This window comes from Erinaceus europaeus, unplaced genomic scaffold (genome assembly GCF_950295315.1).
Source record: "Erinaceus europaeus unplaced genomic scaffold, mEriEur2.1 scaffold_984, whole genome shotgun sequence".
Lineage (NCBI taxonomy): Eukaryota > Metazoa > Chordata > Mammalia > Eulipotyphla > Erinaceidae > Erinaceus > Erinaceus europaeus.
Window position 1 is genome coordinate 22,577 of NW_026647383.1, and position 17,860 is coordinate 40,436.

A 17,860-nucleotide genomic window follows, 5' to 3' on the forward strand; every position below is an offset into this window, starting at 1 on the left:
GGCCTGGGGGTGGAGGTCAGCAGGGCAGGGCCTTGGGGTGGAGGTCAGAGGGCAGGGCCTGGGGGTGGAGGTCAGAGGGCAGGGCCTGGGGGTGGAGGTCAGCAGGGCAGGGCCTGGGGGTGGAGGTCAGCACCGCAAGGCCTTGAGGGGTCAGCAGGTCAGGACCTTTCCTTCCCAGCGGGCTCAGGGCCTTGTGGGTTATGGAGGAAGGTCTGTCAGGTGAAGGCTGTGAGGGGAGGTCCCTAAGGGGGGTCCGGTCAGGGAACCCCACTGGAAGCAGCCATCAGAGGGGCCTCTCACGGTAGGCAGATCAGTCTGTCAGCCTTCACATACGGGTCCCCTGAGGCCTGGCCTTTGGTTACCTGTGGGGGTGGCCCCTTCAGCCTCTGGGGCACCCGGCATCCAGGGCTGCCTCCCTGCTGCCCTCCATCCTGCCCTGGCCCTGGCCCTTCTGCAGAGGCCACGCCCACTCCCTTGTCTCATCAGTCCTGGGCGCCCCTCCACCTGTCTCCCCGTGGCGTCCCCTCAGGAGGCCTGGCGTCCTCTCTCTTCCCCAATCGCCGACTTGCCGGGCTCCTGTGATCCTTCCCCGGGCTGGCAGGATGCAGAGCCATCGCTCCCCGAGGAGGCTGGAGACGGACAGCACCAGATGGCCGGTGCAGAGAGGGGCCAGGGCTAAAAATGGACAGGAGGTGTTTGCGGACGGCCGCTCGGGCTTCAGCTCTCCTGGGCTGAAACCTGCAGTCTGCTGACGGTGGAGGGGCGTGAGGGACAGGTCCCGGGGTGGCTTTGGGGTGTCCCTGCCTCATGGGGGCCTCATGGGGGCCTGTCAGTGACTCCTGGCACAGACTCTGGTGGCCACACCCGAGCTCTGGGCTCCTGCAGGGGTGTGGCCCCGGGGTGGCCCCAGGGTGTTGGGCTGTGGGGCCCTCTGGGACCTCTCTGGGGCCCCCAAGACCAGGCGGAGGGCTGTCGCTTGGCTCTGGGCCGCAGCTCTTCCTCCAGCTCCCGCCTGTCTCCTTCCTGCAGGTGTTCAGTGGGAAGCGACTGGAGGCCGACTTCCCCCCCCAGCACTCTCACAGCTCCTTCCGGAAGACCTCACCCACCCCCGGGACCCCCACAGGGGAGGGGGCCCTGCAGAGCCTCACCTGCCTCATTGGAGACAAGGACCTGCACCTCTTTGAGAAGCTGGGGGACGGCTCCTTCGGTGTGGTGCGCAGGGGCCAGTGGGATGCCCCCTCGGGGAAGACGGTGAGCCTGCCAGCCCCACAGAAATGCCCCCAGCTCTGAGCCGCCCCCTGTCTTTACGGGGCCACTAGGCTGACTTACATTCCTACAGAGTAGTGTTTTTAGCTTTATAGGTAGAGCACTATTCTCTTAGAATTTGCCTTCTTGAATGTTTTACTTATTTTTTTGTTACTGGATAGAAACAGAAATTGAGAGGAGAGGAGACAGGGAGAGAGAGAGATAAGACACCTGCACCCTGCTCCAGCGCTCATGAAGCTTCCCCCCTGAGGTCGGGAACAGGGGCTTGAACCTAGGTCCTTGTGCACTGCTTAACTAGGTGCACCACTGCCTGGCGCCCAGCATTATTCTTTCACACCAAAAAGGGTTTCTTTATTTTTTAAACAATGTGTGTATTGTAAGAAAGACTAGAGCACTACTCCAGCAGACGTGACGCCTGGGATCAAAGCCAGGGCCTCAGGCCTGCAGGTGTGCCCTCTCCTCAGTGTGGAGCCCGGGGTCAGACCTAGAGCCTCAGGCCTGCAGGTGTGCCCTCTCCTCAGTGTGGAGCCCAGGGTCAGACCTAGAGCCTCAGGCCTGTAGGTGTGCCCTCTCCTCAGTGTGGAGCCCGGGGTCAGACCTAGAGCCTCAGGCCTGCAGGTGTGCCCTCTCCTCAGTGTGGAGCCCGGGGTCAGACCTAGAGCCTCAGGCCTGCAGGTGTGCCCTCTCCTCAGTGTGGAGCCCGGGGTCAGACCTAGAGCCTCAGGCCTGCAGGTGTGCCCTCTCCTCAGTGTGGAGCCCGGGCTCAGACCTAGAGCCTCAGGCCTGTAGGTGTGCCCTCTCCTCAGTGTGGAGCTTGGGCTCAGACCTAGAGCCTCAGGCCTGCAGGTGTGCCCTCTCCTCAGTGTGGAGCTTGGGCTCAGACCTAGAGCCTCAGGCCTGTAGGTGTGCCCTCTCCTCAGTGTGGAGCTTGGGCTCAGACCTAGAGCCTCAGGCCTGTAGGTGTGCCCTCTCCTCAGTGTGGAGCTTGGGCTCAGACCTAGAGCCTCAGGCCTGCAGGTGTGCCCTCTCCTCAGTGTGGAGCTTGGGCTCAGACCTAGAGCCTCAGGCCTGTAGGTGTGCCCTCTCCTCAGTGTGGAGCTTGGGCTCAGACCTAGAGCCTCAGGCCTGCAGGTGTGCGCTCTCCTCAGTGTGGAGCCCGGGGTCAGACTTAGAGCCTCAGGCCTGCAGGTGTGCCCTCTCCTCAGTGTGGAGCCCGGGCTCAGACCTAGAGCCTCAGGCCTGCAGGTGTGCCCTCTCCTCAGTGTGGAGCTTGGGCTCAGACCTAGAGCCTCAGGCCTGTAGGTGTGCCCTCTCCTCAGTGTGGAGCTTGGGCTCAGACCTAGAGCCTCAGGCCTGCAGGTGTGCCCTCTCCTCAGTGTGGAGCTTGGGCTCAGACCTAGAGCCTCAGGCCTGTAGGTGTGCCCTCTCCTCAGTGTGGAGCTTGGGCTCAGACCTAGAGCCTCAGGCCTGCAGGTGTGCCCTCTCCTCAGTGTGGAGCTTGGGCTCAGACCTAGAGCCTCAGGCCTGCAGGTGTGCCCTCTCCTCAGTGTGGAGCCCGGGCTCAGACCTAGAGCCTCAGGCCTGCAGGTGTGCCCTCTCCTCAGTGTGGAGCTTGGGCTCAGACCTAGAGCCTCAGGCCTGCAGGTGTGCCCTCTCCTCAGTGTGGAGCCCGGGCTCAGACCTAGAGCCTCAGGCCTGCAGGTGTGCCCTCTCCTCAGTGTGGAGCTTGGGCTCAGACCTAGAGCCTCAGGCCTGCAGGTGTGCCCTCTCCTCAGTGTGGAGCTTGGGCTCAGACCTAGAGCCTCAGGCCTGTAGGTGTGCCCTCTCCTCAGTGTGGAGCTTGGGCTCAGACCTAGAGCCTCAGGCCTGCAGGTGTGCCCTCTCCTCAGTGTGGAGCTTGGGCTCAGACCTAGAGCCTCAGGCCTGCAGGTGTGCGCTCTCCTCAGTGTGGAGCCCGGGGTCAGACTTAGAGCCTCAGGCCTGCAGGTGTGCCCTCTCCTCAGTGTGGAGCCCGGGCTCAGACCTAGAGCCTCAGGCCTGCAGGTGTGCCCTCTCCTCAGTGTGGAGCCCGGGCTCAGACCTAGAGCCTCAGGCCTGCAGGTGTGCCCTCTCCTCAGTGTGGAGCTTGGGCTCAGACCTAGAGCCTCAGGCCTGCAGGTGTGCCCTCTCCTCAGTGTGGAGCTTGGGCTCAGACCTAGAGCCTCAGGCCTGCAGGTGTGCCCTCTCCTCAGTGTGGAGCTTGGGCTCAGACCTAGAGCCTCAGGCCTGCAGGTGTGCCCTCTCCTCAGTGTGGAGCTTGGGCTCAGACCTAGAGCCTCAGGCCTGCAGGTGTGCCCTCTCCTCAGTGTGGAGCTTGGGCTCAGACCTAGAGCCTCAGGCCTGCAGGTGTGCCCTCTCCTCAGTGTGGAGCTTGGGCTCAGACCTAGAGCCTCAGGCCTGCAGGTGTGCCCTCTCCTCAGTGTGGAGCTTGGGCTCAGACCTAGAGCCTCAGGCCTGCAGGTGTGCCCTCTCCTCAGTGTGGAGCCCGGGCTCAGACCTAGAGCCTCAGGCCTGCAGGTGTGCCCTCTCCTCAGTGTGGAGCTTGGGCTCAGACCTAGAGCCTCAGGCCTGCAGGTGTGCGCTCTCCTCAGTGTGGAGCCCGGGGTCAGACTTAGAGCCTCAGGCCTGCAGGTGTGCCCTCTCCTCAGTGTGGAGCCCGGGCTCAGACCTAGAGCCTCAGGCCTGCAGGTGTGCCCTCTCCTCAGTGTGGAGCCCGGGCTCAGACCTAGAGCCTCAGGCCTGCAGGTGTGCCCTCTCCTCAGTGTGGAGCTTGGGCTCAGACCTAGAGCCTCAGGCCTGCAGGTGTGCCCTCTCCTCAGTGTGGAGCTTGGGCTCAGACCTAGAGCCTCAGGCCTGCAGGTGTGCCCTCTCCTCAGTGTGGAGCTTGGGCTCAGACCTAGAGCCTCAGGCCTGCAGGTGTGCCCTCTCCTCAGTGTGGAGCTTGGGCTCAGACCTAGAGCCTCAGGCCTGCAGGTGTGCCCTCTCCTCAGTGTGGAGCTTGGGCTCAGACCTAGAGCCTCAGGCCTGCAGGTGTGCCCTCTCCTCAGTGTGGAGCTTGGGCTCAGACCTAGAGCCTCAGGCCTGCAGGTGTGCCCTCTCCTCAGTGTGGAGCTTGGGCTCAGACCTAGAGCCTCAGGCCTGCAGGTGTGCCCTCTCCTCAGTGTGGAGCCCGGGCTCAGACCTAGAGCCTCAGGCCTGCAGGTGTGCGCTCTCCTCAGTGTGGAGCCCGGGGTCAGACCTAGAGCCTCAGGCCTGCAGGTGTGCGCTCTGCAGCGGAGGATCAAGCTGAGCAGAGACGGGAGCGTATGGGTGGGCTTCGTGTGCTGGGGCTGGCACCCTGACGCTCCCTGCCCCCTCAGGTGGATGTGGCTGTGAAGTGTCTGAAGCCGGACGTGCTGAGCCAGCCGGAGGCCATGGACGACTTCATCCGGGAGGTGAACGCCATGCACTCGCTGGACCACCGCAACCTTATCCGGCTGTACGGAGTGGTGCTCACGCCTCCCATGAAGATGGTGAGACGCCAGGCTGGGTGTGGCCTGCAGCCTCCCTGCTGGTCCTGACCCCACTGCACAGAGGGACCCCCTGGGCCCCGCCCAGTGACGACTGTGCCACCTGCACCCATGCCCACCTGGCCCGCCCAGTACTGACTATGCCACCCGTACCCGTGCCCACCTGGCCCGCCCAGTGACGACTGTGCCACCTGCACCCATGCCCACCTGCCCCACCCAGTACTGACTATGCCACCCGCACCTGTGCCCACCTGGCCCGCCCAGTACTGACTATGCCACCCGCACCTGTGCCCACCTGGCCCGCCCAGTACTGACTGTGCCACCTGCACCCGTGCCCACCTGGCCCTGCCCAGTGCTGACTGTGCCCATCTGTCTGCACCCACTACTGACTGCCCACTGGCACCCGTGCCCACCTGGATGGTGTTTGTGCCACTTAATCAAGTTTCAGTCCTGGCAGGGAGGTGGTCCTAGGTTCATTTCTTGGGGTTTTCTTCTTCTTAAAAATGTTTTATGGGGGCCAGGCAGTAGCGCAGCAGGTTAAGCACAGGTGGCACAAAGCGCAAGGACCGGCGTAAAGATCCCAGTTCGAGCCCCCAGCTCCCCACCTGCAGGGGAGTCGCTTCCCAGGCGGTGAAGCAGGTCTGCAGGTGTCTGTCTTTCTCTCCCCCTCCCTGTCTTCCCCTCCTCTCTCCATTTCTCTCTGTCCTGTCCAACAACAATGACATCAGTAACAACAACAATAACAACCACAACAAATATAAACAAGGGCAACAAAAGGGAAAAAATAGCTTCCAGAAGCTGTGGATTCATAGTGCAGGCACTGAGTCCCAGCAGTAACCCTGGAGGCAAAAAATGTATTTTCTGTATTTAATGAGAGACAAACCACGAGAAAGATCAAAGGTGTTGGTGGTGGTGCAGGGACTGAACCTGGGACCTTGAAGCCTCAGGCAGGAGAGTGGGAGAGTGTTTTTTTCAGAACCATTGTCGTCATCATCGTCGTCATCATTACTTTAATTACTATTATTATTATTTTTTAAATTTCCCCAGAGCCCTGCTCAGCTCTGGCTGATGGTGGTGTAGGGGACTGAGCCTGTGGCCTGGGAGCCTCCAGTGCCAGGGTCTGTTTGTAGAACCTCTGTGCTGTGTCCCTGCTTACTCTTGGAATCTTCTAGTCTCTGGGTGACTTCCCTCCAGAGGGAGCGGCTGGAGGGGTCCTGGAGGAGCCTGCAGACCCGCAGAGAGAGAGGGCTGGAGGGCTGGGGAGATGGTGCACTGGGTAGGGCGGCTGCCTGGTTGGACAGGTTTGAGCCCCGGCACCAGCACTGGCCCCGAGGCAGAGGTGAAATCGTGAACGTGTGTGAAGCTCGGTTCTGTAAACTTGGGGAAAGGGAGCCGGTCGGGGAGCCCGGCTCAGGGTGCCCAGGGCAGGCGGGACTCTGCTCACGGCTCCCCCATCTCGCGAGCCCCAGGTGACGGAGCTGGCGCCTCTGGGGTCGCTGCTGGACCGGCTGCGCAAGCACCAGGGCCACTTCCTCCTGGGCACCCTGAGCCGCTACGCTGTGCAGGTCGCCGAGGGCATGGGCTACCTGGAGTCCAAGCGCTTCATCCACCGGGACCTGGCCGCCCGCAACCTGCTGCTGGCCACGCGAGACCTGGTGAAGATCGGGGACTTCGGGCTGATGCGAGCGCTTCCCCAGAACGACGACCACTACGTCATGCAGGAGCACCGCAAGGTGCCCTTTGCCTGGTGAGGGCGCCTGCCATGTCCCGGGGTTCAGGGCCCGGGCTCAGCCTGCGGCGCCCTGCGCTCTGTCCCCGCACCTCTGACTCTCCGCCGGGCTGCTGGGCCCACTGCTCTCCCGCTCCTCCACGTCCTTGGGGCCTGCGTGCCGGTTCCTGGAGGGCTCGCGATGCGTGCTTCGGGACTCGAGGAAAGGCTGCTTTCCCGGCCGGCGGGCTAGAGGCTTCCGGAGGGCCTGATGTTTCCGACGTTTCTTCAGTCACGCTAGAGGGGAGACCTGCCAGAGCACGTGTCCCGCACGTGTGGTGCCGGGGGAGTTGGACTCAGGAACTCAGACTTCTTTTTTATATTTATTTATTTATTTATTTATTTTCCCTTTTGTTGCCCTTGTTGTTTTTTATTGTTGTAGTTGTTACTGATGCCGTTATTGTTGGATAGGACAGAGAGAAATGGAGAGAGGAGGGGAAGACAGAGAGGGGGAGAAAGACAGACACCTGCAGACCTGCTTCACCGCCTGTGAAGCGACTCCCCTGCAGGTGGGGAGCCGGGGGCTCGAACCGGGATCCTTATGCTGGTCCTTGCGCTTGGCACCACCTGCGCTTAACCTGCTGCGCTACAGCCCGACTCCCGGAAACTCAGACTTCTAAGCCCCAGGACTTTATCCACTTGATACCTTCTGGGATGCAGGCCTTGTTGGACAGAGACAGAAATTGAGAGGGGGAGGGGAGAGGGAGAGAGCCCTGCTTCACCACTTGTGAAGTTTACCCCCTGCAGGAGGAGAACGGGGACTTAAACCCGGATCCTTGCACTTAACAGGGTGCACCACTGCCTGGCCCCTCTTTCTTTATTTAGTTTACCAGGGCGCTGCTCAGCTCTGGCTTATGGTGGTGCTGGGGATTGAACCTGGGAACCTTGGTGCCTCAGGTATTGGAGTCTTTTTGCATAACCACTATGCTATCTCCCAAGCCCTTAGATGACAACGACGACTACTTCTTCTTCTCCTTCTACTACTACTACTAATTTATTTTATTTTGGGTAGAGACAGAAAAATTGAAAGGGAAGGGGACGAGGAGAGAGAGACATTTGCCGTCCTGCTTTATGGCTTGATGAAGGGTCCCCCCGCACGTAGGAATTGGGGGCTTGAACCTCAGTCCTTGCACATGGTAACGTGTGTTCAACTAGGTGCAGCCCAGCCCAGCCCCAGACTTCGTTTTTTTAAGTAATTCGTTTATTAACACAGGGTTTGTGTATGGGTCCTTGTGCATAGTGAGACATGCACTGAACCAGGTGCACCACCACCCAGCCCCTCACAGCCAGGGGGCGCCATGCATCTGGCCTGACTCTGCACATCCGTCCTGGCTCTCCCCGTCCGTCCTGGCTCCCCCAGGCCCTGCACAAAATCTCCTCTCACACCGTCTTGCTGAAATGATGGGCATCGCAGGTCCTGCCCCAGATCTGGACATGGTCTTCCTCTCAGCAGAACTAGAAAACAGCCTGTGATCCCCCCCCCCCCAGCACCCAGCCTCTAGCCTCAGTCCCCGCGTCCCCCCTGGGAGCCACACCCTGCTCCCGCCCGGCTGCCCGTGGGTCAGAAGACCCGGATCCTCCCAGGTCCTGGCATGTGACGGCCAGGAGGTCCCTCTGTCCATCCGGGGAGGCTGGGCTCCTCCTGCTGGGTCCGCAGCGCCTTCCCCAGTGCTGAGCCCATGGGACATGCTGGTTTAGTATGAATGGCTGTCGGGCTGACGTGACCGGGCACCCTCACAGGCCTGTTCTCTGACCCCTCTGCCAGGTGCGCCCCCGAGAGCTTGAAGACCCGCACCTTCTCCCATGCCAGCGACACCTGGATGTTTGGGGTCACCCTGTGGGAGATGTTCACCTATGGCCAGGAGCCCTGGATTGGCCTCAATGGGAGTCAGGTGAGGGGGCTGTGATGACCACAAGCTCAGATCTCAAGTCTTGGCCAGGCCCATCTGTGTGTCCTGTCAGGTAGCAGGGCCCAGGCCCGTCTTGTATCCTGTCAGGGAGATGAGCAGAGAACAGGGCTCAGGCCTGTCTGTGTGTCCTGTTTGGCAGCAGGGCCCAGGCCCGTCTGTGTGTCCTGTCGGGTAGCAGGACCCAGGCCTGTCTGTGTGTCCTGTCGGGCAGCAGGGCCCAGGTCCGTCTGTGTGTCCTGTCGGGCAGCAGGGCCCAGTGGTCAGGAGAGAGACTGAGCCCCAGCCCATAACAGACCTCTCGGATGTAGATGTGGCAGCCAGTCGGGCTCTGGTGCCCGGGCATGGCTGCCGCAGGGTCGTCAGAGCTGGGCGCCTGTCCTCACGGCGCCCTCTCTTGCTCAGATCCTGCACAAGATCGACAGGGAGGGTGAGCAACTGCCGCGGCCGGAGGACTGTCCCCAGGACATCTACAACGTCATGGCGCAGTGCTGGGCCCACAAGCCGGAGGACAGACCCAGCTTCGTGGCCCTGCGTGACTTCCTGCTGGAGGTGGGCCTGCTGCCCGGGGGGTCCCAGCTGGGGCCTGTCCTGGGGTAGACGGTGACCTCTGTCTGTCCTCAGGCCCAGCCCACAGACATGCGCGCCCTTCAGGACTTCGAGGAGCCAGACAAGTTACACATCCAGATGAATGACGTCATCACTGTCATCGAGGGGAGGTGGGTGCTGGGCTGGGGGAGGTGGGTGCTGGGCTGGGGGAGCTGGGTGCTGGGCTGGGGGAGCTGGGTGCTGGGCTGGGGAGGTGGGTGCTGAGCTGGGGGAGCAGGGTGCTGGGCTGGGGGAGCTGGGTGCTGGGCTGGGGGAGGTGGGTGCTGGGCTGGGGAGGTGGGTGCTGGGCTGGAGGAGCAGGATGCTGGGGCTGGGGAGGTGAGTGCTGGGCTGGGGGAGCTGGGTGCTGGGCTGGGGGAGGTGGGTGCTGGGCTGGGGAGGTGGGTGCTGAGCTGGGGGAGCAGGGTGCTGGGCTGGGGGAGCTGGGTGCTGGGCTGGGGGAGGTGGGTGCTGGGCTGGGGGAGGTGGGTGCTGGGCTGGGGAGGTGGGTGCTGGGCTGGGGGAGCTGGGTGCTGGGGCTGGTGAGGTGAGTGCTGGGCTGGGGGAGCTGGGTGCTGGGCTGGGGGAGCTGGGTGCTGGACTGGGGGAGCAGGGTTCTGGGCTGGGGGAGCTGGGTGCTGGGCTGGGGGAGGTGAGTGCTGGGCTGGGGAAGTGAGTGCTGGGCTGGGGGAGGTGGGTGCTGGGGCTGAGGAGGTGAGTGCTGGGCTGGGGGAGCTGGGTGCTGGGCTGGGGGAGCTGGGTGCTGGGCTGGGGGAGCAGGATGCTGGGGCTGGGGAGCTGGGTGCTGGGCTGGGGGAGGTGGGTGCTGGGCTGGGGGAGGTGGGTGCTGGGCTGGGGAGGTGGGTGCTGAGCTGGGGGAGCAGGGTGCTGGGCTGGGGGAGCTGGGTGCTGGGCTGGGGGAGGTGGGTGCTGGGCTGGGGAGGTGGGTGCTGGGCTGGGGGAGCTGGGTACTGGGCTGGGGGAGCAGGGTGCTGGGCTGGGGGAGCTGGGTGCTGGGCTGGGGGAGGTGAGTGCTGGGCTGGGGAGGTGGGTGCTGGGCTGGGGGAGCTGGGTGCTGGGGCTGGGGAGGTGAGTGCTGGGCTGGGGGAAGCTGGGTGCTGGGCTGGGGAGGTGAGTGCTGGGCTGGGGGGAGCTGGGTGCTGGGCTGGGGGAGGTGGGTGCTGGGCTGGGGGAGCTGGGTGCTGGGCTGGGGGAGGTGGGTGCTGGGCTGGGGGGAGCTGAGTGCTGGGCTGGGGGAGCAGGGTGCTGGGCTGGGGAGGTGAGTGCTGGGCTGGGGGAGCTGGGTGCTGGGCTGGGGGAGGTGGGTGCTGGGCTGGGGGAGCTGGGTGCTGGGCTGGGGGAGGTGGGTGCTGGGCTGGGGGAGGTGACAGGGCTGGGGGAGCTGGTTGCTGGGCTGGGGGAGGTGGGTGCTGGGCTGGGGGAGCTGGGTGCTGGGCTGGGGGAGCAGGGTGCTGGGCTGGGGGAGCTGGGTGCTGGGCTGGGGGAGCTGGGTGCTGGGCTGGGGGAGGTGGGTGCTGGGCTGGGGGAGGTGGGTGCTGGGCAGGGGGAGCTGGGTGCTGGGCTGGAGGAGCTGGGTGCTGGGTTGGGGAGGTGGGTGCTGGGCTGGGGGAGCTGGGTGCTGGGCTGGAGGAGCTGGGTGCTGGGTTGGGGAGGTGGGTGCTGGGCTGGGGGAGGTGGGTGCTGGGCTGGGGGAGGTGGGTGCCTGGCAGGGGAGCTGGGTGCTGGGCTGGGGAGGTGGGTGCTGGGCTGGGGGAGCTGGGTGCTGGGTTGGGGGGGTGGGTGCTGGGCTGGGGAGGTGGGTGCTAGGCTGGGGGAGCAGGGTGCTGGGCTGGGGGAGGTGGGTGCTGGGCTGGGGGAGCAGGGTGCTGGGCTGGGGAGGTGAGTGCTGGGCTGGGGGAGGTGGGTGCTGGGCTGGGGAGCTGGGTGTTTAGGTGGGGAGGTGGGTGTTTAGCTGGGGAGGTGGGTGTTTAGCTGGGGAGGTGGGTGCTAGGCTGGGGGAGGTGGGTGCTGGGCTGGGGAGCTGGGTGCTGGGCTGGGGAGGTGGGTGCTGGGCTGGGGGAGCTGGGTGCTGGGCTGGGGAGCTGGGTGTTTAGCTGGGGAGGTGGGTGTTTAGCTGGGGAGGTGGGTGCTAGCCTGGGGGAGGTGGGTGCTGGGCTGGGGAGCTGGGTGCTGGGCTGGGGGAGCTGGGTACTGGGCTGGGGGAGCTGGGTGCTGGGCTGGGGTAGCTGGGTGTTTAGCTAGGGAGGTGGGTGCTGGGCTGGGGAGGTGGGTGCTGGGCTGGGGAGCTGGGTGCTGGGCTGGGGAGCTGGGTGTTTAGCTGGGGAGGTGGGTGCTGGGCTGGGGGAGCTGGGTGCTGGGCTGGGGGATCTGGGTGTTTAGCTGGGGAGGTGGGTGTTTAGCTGGGGAGGTGGGTGCTGGGCTGGGGAGCTGGGTGCTGGGCTGGGGGAGCTGGGTGTTTAGCTGGGGAGGTGGGTGTTTAGCTGGGGAGGTGGGTGCTGGGCTGGGGAGGTGGGTGCTGGGCTGGGGAGCTGGGTGCTGGGCTGGGGGAGCTGGGTGCTGGGCTGGGGGAGGTGGGTGCTGGGCTGGGGAGCTGGGTGTTTAGCTGGGGAGGTGGGTGTTTAGCTGGGGAGCTGGGTGTTTAGCTGGGGAGGTGGGTGTTTAGCTGGGGAGCTGGGTGCTGGGCTGGGGGAGCTGGGTGCTGGGCTGGGGGAGCAGGGTGCTGGGCTGGGGGAGCAGGGTGCTGGGCTGGGGGAGGTGGGTGCTGGGCTGCGGAGCTGGGTGTTTAGCTGGGGAGCTGGGTGCTGGGCTGGGGGTCCACCCACCAAGTGCCCCACCCTCTGCTGGTCCCTGGGGGCTCAGAGGAGGAACTGGTTGGGGCAGGGCGGCCTGAGGTGCCTGTGGGTGGGGCGAGTGTGGACTCAGAGGAGGTGAGAGAGGAGGAAGTCAGCTGCTCACTGCCTGCTGCCCTGCCACCTGGAATGCAGGTCTGGGGCGGGATGGGGAAGTGGTGGGTGGGGGGCTGAGGCCAGGGCTGCTGCTGGGTAAAAGGCCACTTGCTTTTGGGCTGAGTCTCTGGGGATCCCAGTGACCCGGTCAAAGCGGGTGGCAGATGGCTGGAGACCTAGTTCACCAAGCAGGGAGACTGGAGGGCTTCCCGGGAGGCAGGGAGGAGCGGTTTCTGGGGGCTTGGAGCTCAAGGCACAGGGCAGGGACTGTCCCTGTGGTGCTTACTGGCTCAGGCAGGCAGCCTTCTCCCAGTGGGGCCAGGACTGAGCTCCGAGGCCTCAGCGCCTCTGCTGGGGGGGCTGGGGGCCCTTTGTGCCGGTGTCCAGCCCCTAGTGACTCACTTTCTTCCTGTGCTTCAGGGCCGGTGCCCTGGGTCACCACCAGCTCGGCCACCGTGGGCGCGCCCTTCCCTCCGCCCTCCCTCCCTCCCTCCTGTCCCAGCTTGGCTGCCAGCTGCCCATTGCATCACTGCCCCCCAGTGCGGGCTCCAGCCTTCTCCCCTCTCCCATCTCTCCCTCTGTCTATCCCTTTGTCTCTGTCTCTCCCCTTCCCCTTCTCCCTTCTCCCTTCTTTCTATCTGTATCTTTCTGGCTGGGAGAACAGCGCCTGTCCTGCGGGAGGTGGGAAGTGAGGGGCAGGCAGCCCCCACAGGTGAGGCCTTGGGCCTGCCTCTGGGTCTATCTGGCTGGATGGGTCCTCTGGGCCTGCGTCTGGGTCTCTCTGGCTGTATGGGTCCTCCGGACCTGCGTCTGGGTCTCTCTGGCCATATGGGCCCCCCAGGCCTGCCTCTGGGTCTCTCTGGCTGTATGGGCCCCTCTGGGCCTGCGTCTGGGTCTGCCTGCATGTCCCTGAGGAGCTGGGTCCCGTCAGCTCTCTCCCCATGCCTGTGCCCTACCATGGGCCTCGGGGTCCTTCTTGGTGAAGCTGTCTGCTGGGGTCTTCCTGGTAACTCTGTCAGCTGCAAAGTCAGTCTGGCCCACCCACCCAGGAAACCTAGGGTGAGGCTGTGTGCAGGCAGCCCAGGCTTCCTGCTGGGGAAGAAGGGGCCAGTCACGGGGGACTGCTGGGAGGAGGCGGGCTCGTGACTCCTGGCTGGGGAGTGGTAGCCCCCTCTGCCAAGCTGTCCAGACACTGGCGGGCGAGAGCTCCTGGTGTGTGAAGGATCTCAGTCCTCCGCGGGCTCAGGCTCACTGTGCCCGTGTCCCACGCAGGGCTGAGAACTACTGGTGGCGAGGACAGAACACCCGGACGCTGTGCGTGGGGCCCTTCCCTCGGAACGTGGTGACCTCGGTGGCCGGTCTGTCGGCCCAGGACATCAGCCAGCCCCTGCAGAACAGCTTCATTCACACGGGCCATGGTGACACTGACCCCCAGCACTGCTGGGGCTTCCCGGACAAGATTGATGAGTGAGTACCGGCCGGGCCATGGGCTCCCACGGCCCCCATGCAGATGTGGGCAGGAGTCCTCTCTCCTCCCCAGTAGCTCCAAAGGGCAGCCCCAGCTTCTGTGTGACGGGGTGACACTGGGGGCCTCTGTCTGGAGCAGCGGCCCATCTCTGCTGGCAGCCACAGATGTTTGAGCCTCAGCTCTGGGTCCTGGAGCCTCTGCCCTGGGTTCTGGGGCCTCAGCCCTGGGTCCTGGAGCTTCAGCCCTGGGTCCTGGAGCCTCCGCCCTGGGTCCTGGAGCCTCCGCCCTGGGTCCTGGAGCCTCTGCCCTGGGTCCTGGAGCCTCTGCCCTGGGTCCTGGGGCCTCAGCCCTGGGTCCTGTGGCCTCAGCCCTGGGTCCTGGAGCCTCTGCCCTGGGTCCTGGAGCCTCTGCCCTGGGTCCTGGGGCCTCAGCCCTGGGTTCTGGGGCCTCAGCCCTGGGTCCTGGAGCCTCCGCCCTGGGTCCTGGGGCCTCCGCCCTGGGTCCTGGGGCCTCAGCCCTGGGTCCTGGGGCCTCAGCCCTGGGTCCTGTGGCCTCAGCCCTGGGTCCTGGAGCCTCTGCCCTGGGTCCTGGAGCCTCTGCCCTGGGTCCTGGGGCCTCAGCCCTGGGTTCTGGGGCCTCAGCCCTGGGTCCTGGAGCCTCCGCCCTGGGTCCTGGGGCCTCCGCCCTGGGTCCTGGGGCCTCAGCCCTGGGTCCTGGGGCCTCCGCCCTGGGTCCTGGAGCCTCTGCTCTGGGTCCTGGGGCCTCCGCCCTGGGTCCTGGAGCCTCAGCCCTGGGTTCTGGGGCCTCAGCCCTGGGTTCTGGGGCCTCCGCCCTGGGTCCTGGGGCCTCAGCCCTGGGTTCTGGGGCCTCCGCCCTGGGTCCTGGAGCCTCTGCCCTGGGTCCTGGAGCCTCAGCTCCCTGCATGCACAGGACAGATGGATGTGAGCAGTGCTCCCAGGCCAAGGGTGGTGGGTGGGGGTGGGGGACAGAGCCCAGGAGGAACTCAGGAGGGCACCCAGGTCCCTCCACCTCGTCCTCGCTCTGAACTTGGGAGAGGGCTCCAGTCTCCTTGGACGAGGATGAGGTCATGGGGGGCATCTGGGGAGGACATGGAGGAGAAGGGACATTAGTCATTTCCTGGGTGCAGCCTGCCCAGAGGGGCATCTAGCCAGGCCTGCCTGCCTCCCCACTGGCCTCGGGCTTCAGACCTCAGCCCCTCCGTCTGTCCTCTTCCTGGTGGACATGTCGGAGCAGCATCTTGTTGGCTGGTACACCCCCCACCCCAAAGAGACCAGAACACTAAGCTGAGAGAAGGACCTTAGATCACTGGGCAAGAGGATACAGACGCCCTCTGCCCAGCTCCTGCGTGTCGGCCCAGCCCCATTCCCAGGCTTTAAACAGCCCTGGTGACTAAGTCCCAGATTGAGACACTCAGCACAGGGGTTGGGGAGAGGCAAGTCGAGAGCCATGCAGCTGGGTTCACCTGGTTGAGTGCACGTTAAAATGTGCAAGGACCCGGGTTCAAGCCCCCGGTCCCCACCTGCAAGGAGAGGGAGGCTTTACGAGCGGTGAAGCAGGGCTGCAGGTGTCTCTCTGTCTCTCCCTCTCTGTCTCTCTTTTCCTCTCATTTTCTGCTGTTTCTATCCAGTAAATAAATAAAGATAAATAAAAAGATGAAAAGCCTACAAAGTTACTATTAAAAAGAGAGGGTGGGAGTCAGGCTGTAGTTCAGCGGGTTAAGCGCAGGTGGCGCAAAGCACAAGGTCGGCATAAGGATCCCGGTTCGAGCCCCCGGCTCCCCACCTGCAGGGGAGTCGCTTCACAGGCGGTGAAGCAGGTCTGCAGGTGTCTGTCTTTCTCTCCCCCTCTGTCTTCCCCTCCTCTCTCCATTTCTCTCTGTCCTATCCAACAATGACAACCTCAATAACAATAATAACTACAACAACAACGAAAAACAACAAGGACAACAAAAGAGAAAATAAATTAATAAAATATTAAATAAATAAATAAATAAATAAGAAAAAATAAATAAAAAGAGAGGGTGGGGGAGTCAGGTGGTAGCTCACCAGGTTAAGTGCAGGTGGCGCAAAGCGCAGGGACCAGAGTAAGGATCCCGGTTCGAGCCCCCGGCTCCCCACCTGCAGGGGCGTCGCTTCACAGGCGGTGAAGCAGGTCTGCAGGTGTCTGTCTTTCTCTGCACCTCTCTGTCTTCCCCTCCTCTCTCCATTTCTGTCCTGTCCAATAACAACATCAGTAACTACAACAATAAAACAACAAGGGCAACAAAAGGGAATAAATAAATATTTTTAAAAGTTATTAAAAAAAGAGAGAGGGTGGGTGGTGGTGTATCTGGTTAAGTGCCCATAGTACTAAGTGCAGTGACCCGTGTAAAGACCTGGGCTCAAGTCCCTGCACCCCACCTGCAGGGGGGAAGCTTTGGGAGTGGTGAAGCAGGTCTGCAGGTGTCTCTCTGTCTCTCTCCCTCTCACTCCTCTCTCAGTTTCTCTCTGTCCTGCCAAATAAAATGGAAAAGTGGCCTCCAGGAGCAGTGGATTTGTAGTGCTGGCATTAAGCCCTAGAGAGAACCCTGAGGGGAAAAGAGAGAAAGAGAGAGAGAGAGAGAAAGTGGGGGAGAGACCACAGCCCCCATGCTTCCCCCAGTGCAGTGTGGGGCCAGGCCCAAACCTGGGGAGAGAGACGCCTTCCGTCCTGCTTCACCACTCATTAAGCTTTCCGCTTGCAGGTGGGGACTAGGGCTTGAACCCCTGTCCTTACACATTGTGATGCATGTGCTCAGCCAGGTGAACCACTGCCTGGCCCCTTTCTCTTTCTTTCTTTTTTTGAAATATTTACTTATTCCCTTTTGTTGCCCTTGTTATTTTATTGTTGTAGTTGTTATTGTTATTGCTGTCATCATTGTTGGATAGGACAGAGAGAAATGGAGAGAGGAGGGGAAGACAGAGAGGGGGAGAGAAAGACAGACACCTGCGGACCTGCTTCACCGCCTGGGAAGCGACTCCCCTGCAGGTGGGGAGCCGGGGGCTCGAATATTCTTTTCTTTTTTAGAGGACTGATAGAAATTTAGAGAAGGGGGAAGGATAGAGAGGGAGAGACAGAGAGACAGCTGCAGCCCTGCTCCAACACGCGTGCAGCTCTCCCCCTGCAAGTGGGGACGGGGACTTGTGCCTGGCAGCAGGTGCACTCGACTGGACTGGGCCTCCAGCACCCCACATGCTGACTGGGTTCTCTCCCCGCAGACTGTATTTGGGGAACCCCATGGACCCCCCTGACCTGCTGAGCGTGGAGCTGAGCACCCCCCGGGCTCCCCCACATCTGGGGAGGGTGAAAAGTGAGTGGCCTCTGTGCTCTGGGACAGCTGGGCCAGGGGGTGGGCCGCGGTTTCCTGCTGGGCCGGGCGCGGGTGGAGAGGGGCCATATCACCGAGGGGGCACTTCCCGGGCACCTCAGCGCTTCCTGGCTTTCTGGCTCTCTGCGCTGGGGTCCTGCTGGCCTGGCCCTCCCTGACCCTGCTCTCCTCAGGCTGGGCCGGCGCCTCCCCTGGCGCCTTCTAGGCCTGGCCGGGAGCCTCTCCCCTCTGCCCCCTGCTCCCACAGGGTTTCCTGCTACCACCCATCACTTGCTGTTTGCTGTAGGCCCATGTGCCTCTGCTCACTGTGCCTCTCCCTCTCTCTCCCCGTCTCTCCCTCTCTCTCCCCGTCTCTCCCCGTCTCTCCCCGTCTCTCCCCGTCTCTCCCTCTCTCTCCCCGTCTCTCCCTCTCTCTCCCCGTCTCTCCCTCTCTCTCCCCGTCTCTCCCTCTCTCTCCCCGTCTCTCCCCGTCTCTCCCCGTCTCTCCCTCTCCCCGTCTCTCCCTCTCTGTCCCCGTCTCTCCCCGTCTCTCCCCGTCTCTCCCTCTCCCCGTCTCTCCCTCTCTGTCCCCGTCTCTCCCTCTCTCTCCCCGTCTCTCCCTCTCTCTCCCCGTCTCTCCCTCTCTCTCCCTGTCTCTCCCTCTCTCTCCCCGTCTCTCCCTCTCTCTCCCCGTCTCTCCCTCTCTCTCCCCCGTCTCTCCCTCTCTCTCCCCGTCTCTCCCTCTCTCTCCCCGTCTCTCCCTCTCTGTCCCCGTCTCTCCCTCTCTCTCCCCGTCTCTCCCCGTCTCTCCCTCTCTCTCCCCGTCTCTCCCCGTCTCTCCCCGTCTCTCCCCGTCTCTCCCCGTCTCTCCCTCTCTCTCCCTCTCTCTCCCCGTCTCTCCCTCTCTCTCCCCGTCTCTCCCCGTCTCTCCCCGTCTCTCCCCGTCTCTCCCCGTCTCTCCCTCTCTCTCCCCGTCTCTCCCCGTCTCTCCCCGTCTCTCCCT

The 17,860-nt window shown here is 63.4% G+C and overlaps 1 protein-coding gene across 1 annotated transcript in view; it reads left to right on the forward strand.

The window, feature by feature from the left end:
* LOC103127922 (activated CDC42 kinase 1) overlaps nt 1–17,083 on the forward strand; it is a 31,843-nt gene extending 14,760 nt beyond the window's left edge. The window contains exons 5-13 of the mRNA XM_060183954.1: nt 1,030–1,251; nt 4,665–4,817; nt 6,284–6,561; nt 8,348–8,474; nt 8,895–9,041; nt 9,114–9,208; nt 13,316–13,510; nt 16,769–16,932; nt 17,052–17,083. Coding sequence (XP_060039937.1) covers nt 1,030–1,251; nt 4,665–4,817; nt 6,284–6,561; nt 8,348–8,474; nt 8,895–9,041; nt 9,114–9,208; nt 13,316–13,510; nt 16,769–16,932; nt 17,052–17,083 — 1,413 coding nt within the window. The remainder of the gene's footprint in view (nt 1–1,029; nt 1,252–4,664; nt 4,818–6,283; nt 6,562–8,347; nt 8,475–8,894; nt 9,042–9,113; nt 9,209–13,315; nt 13,511–16,768; nt 16,933–17,051) is intronic.
* Nucleotides 17,084–17,860: the final 777 nt, after the last annotated feature.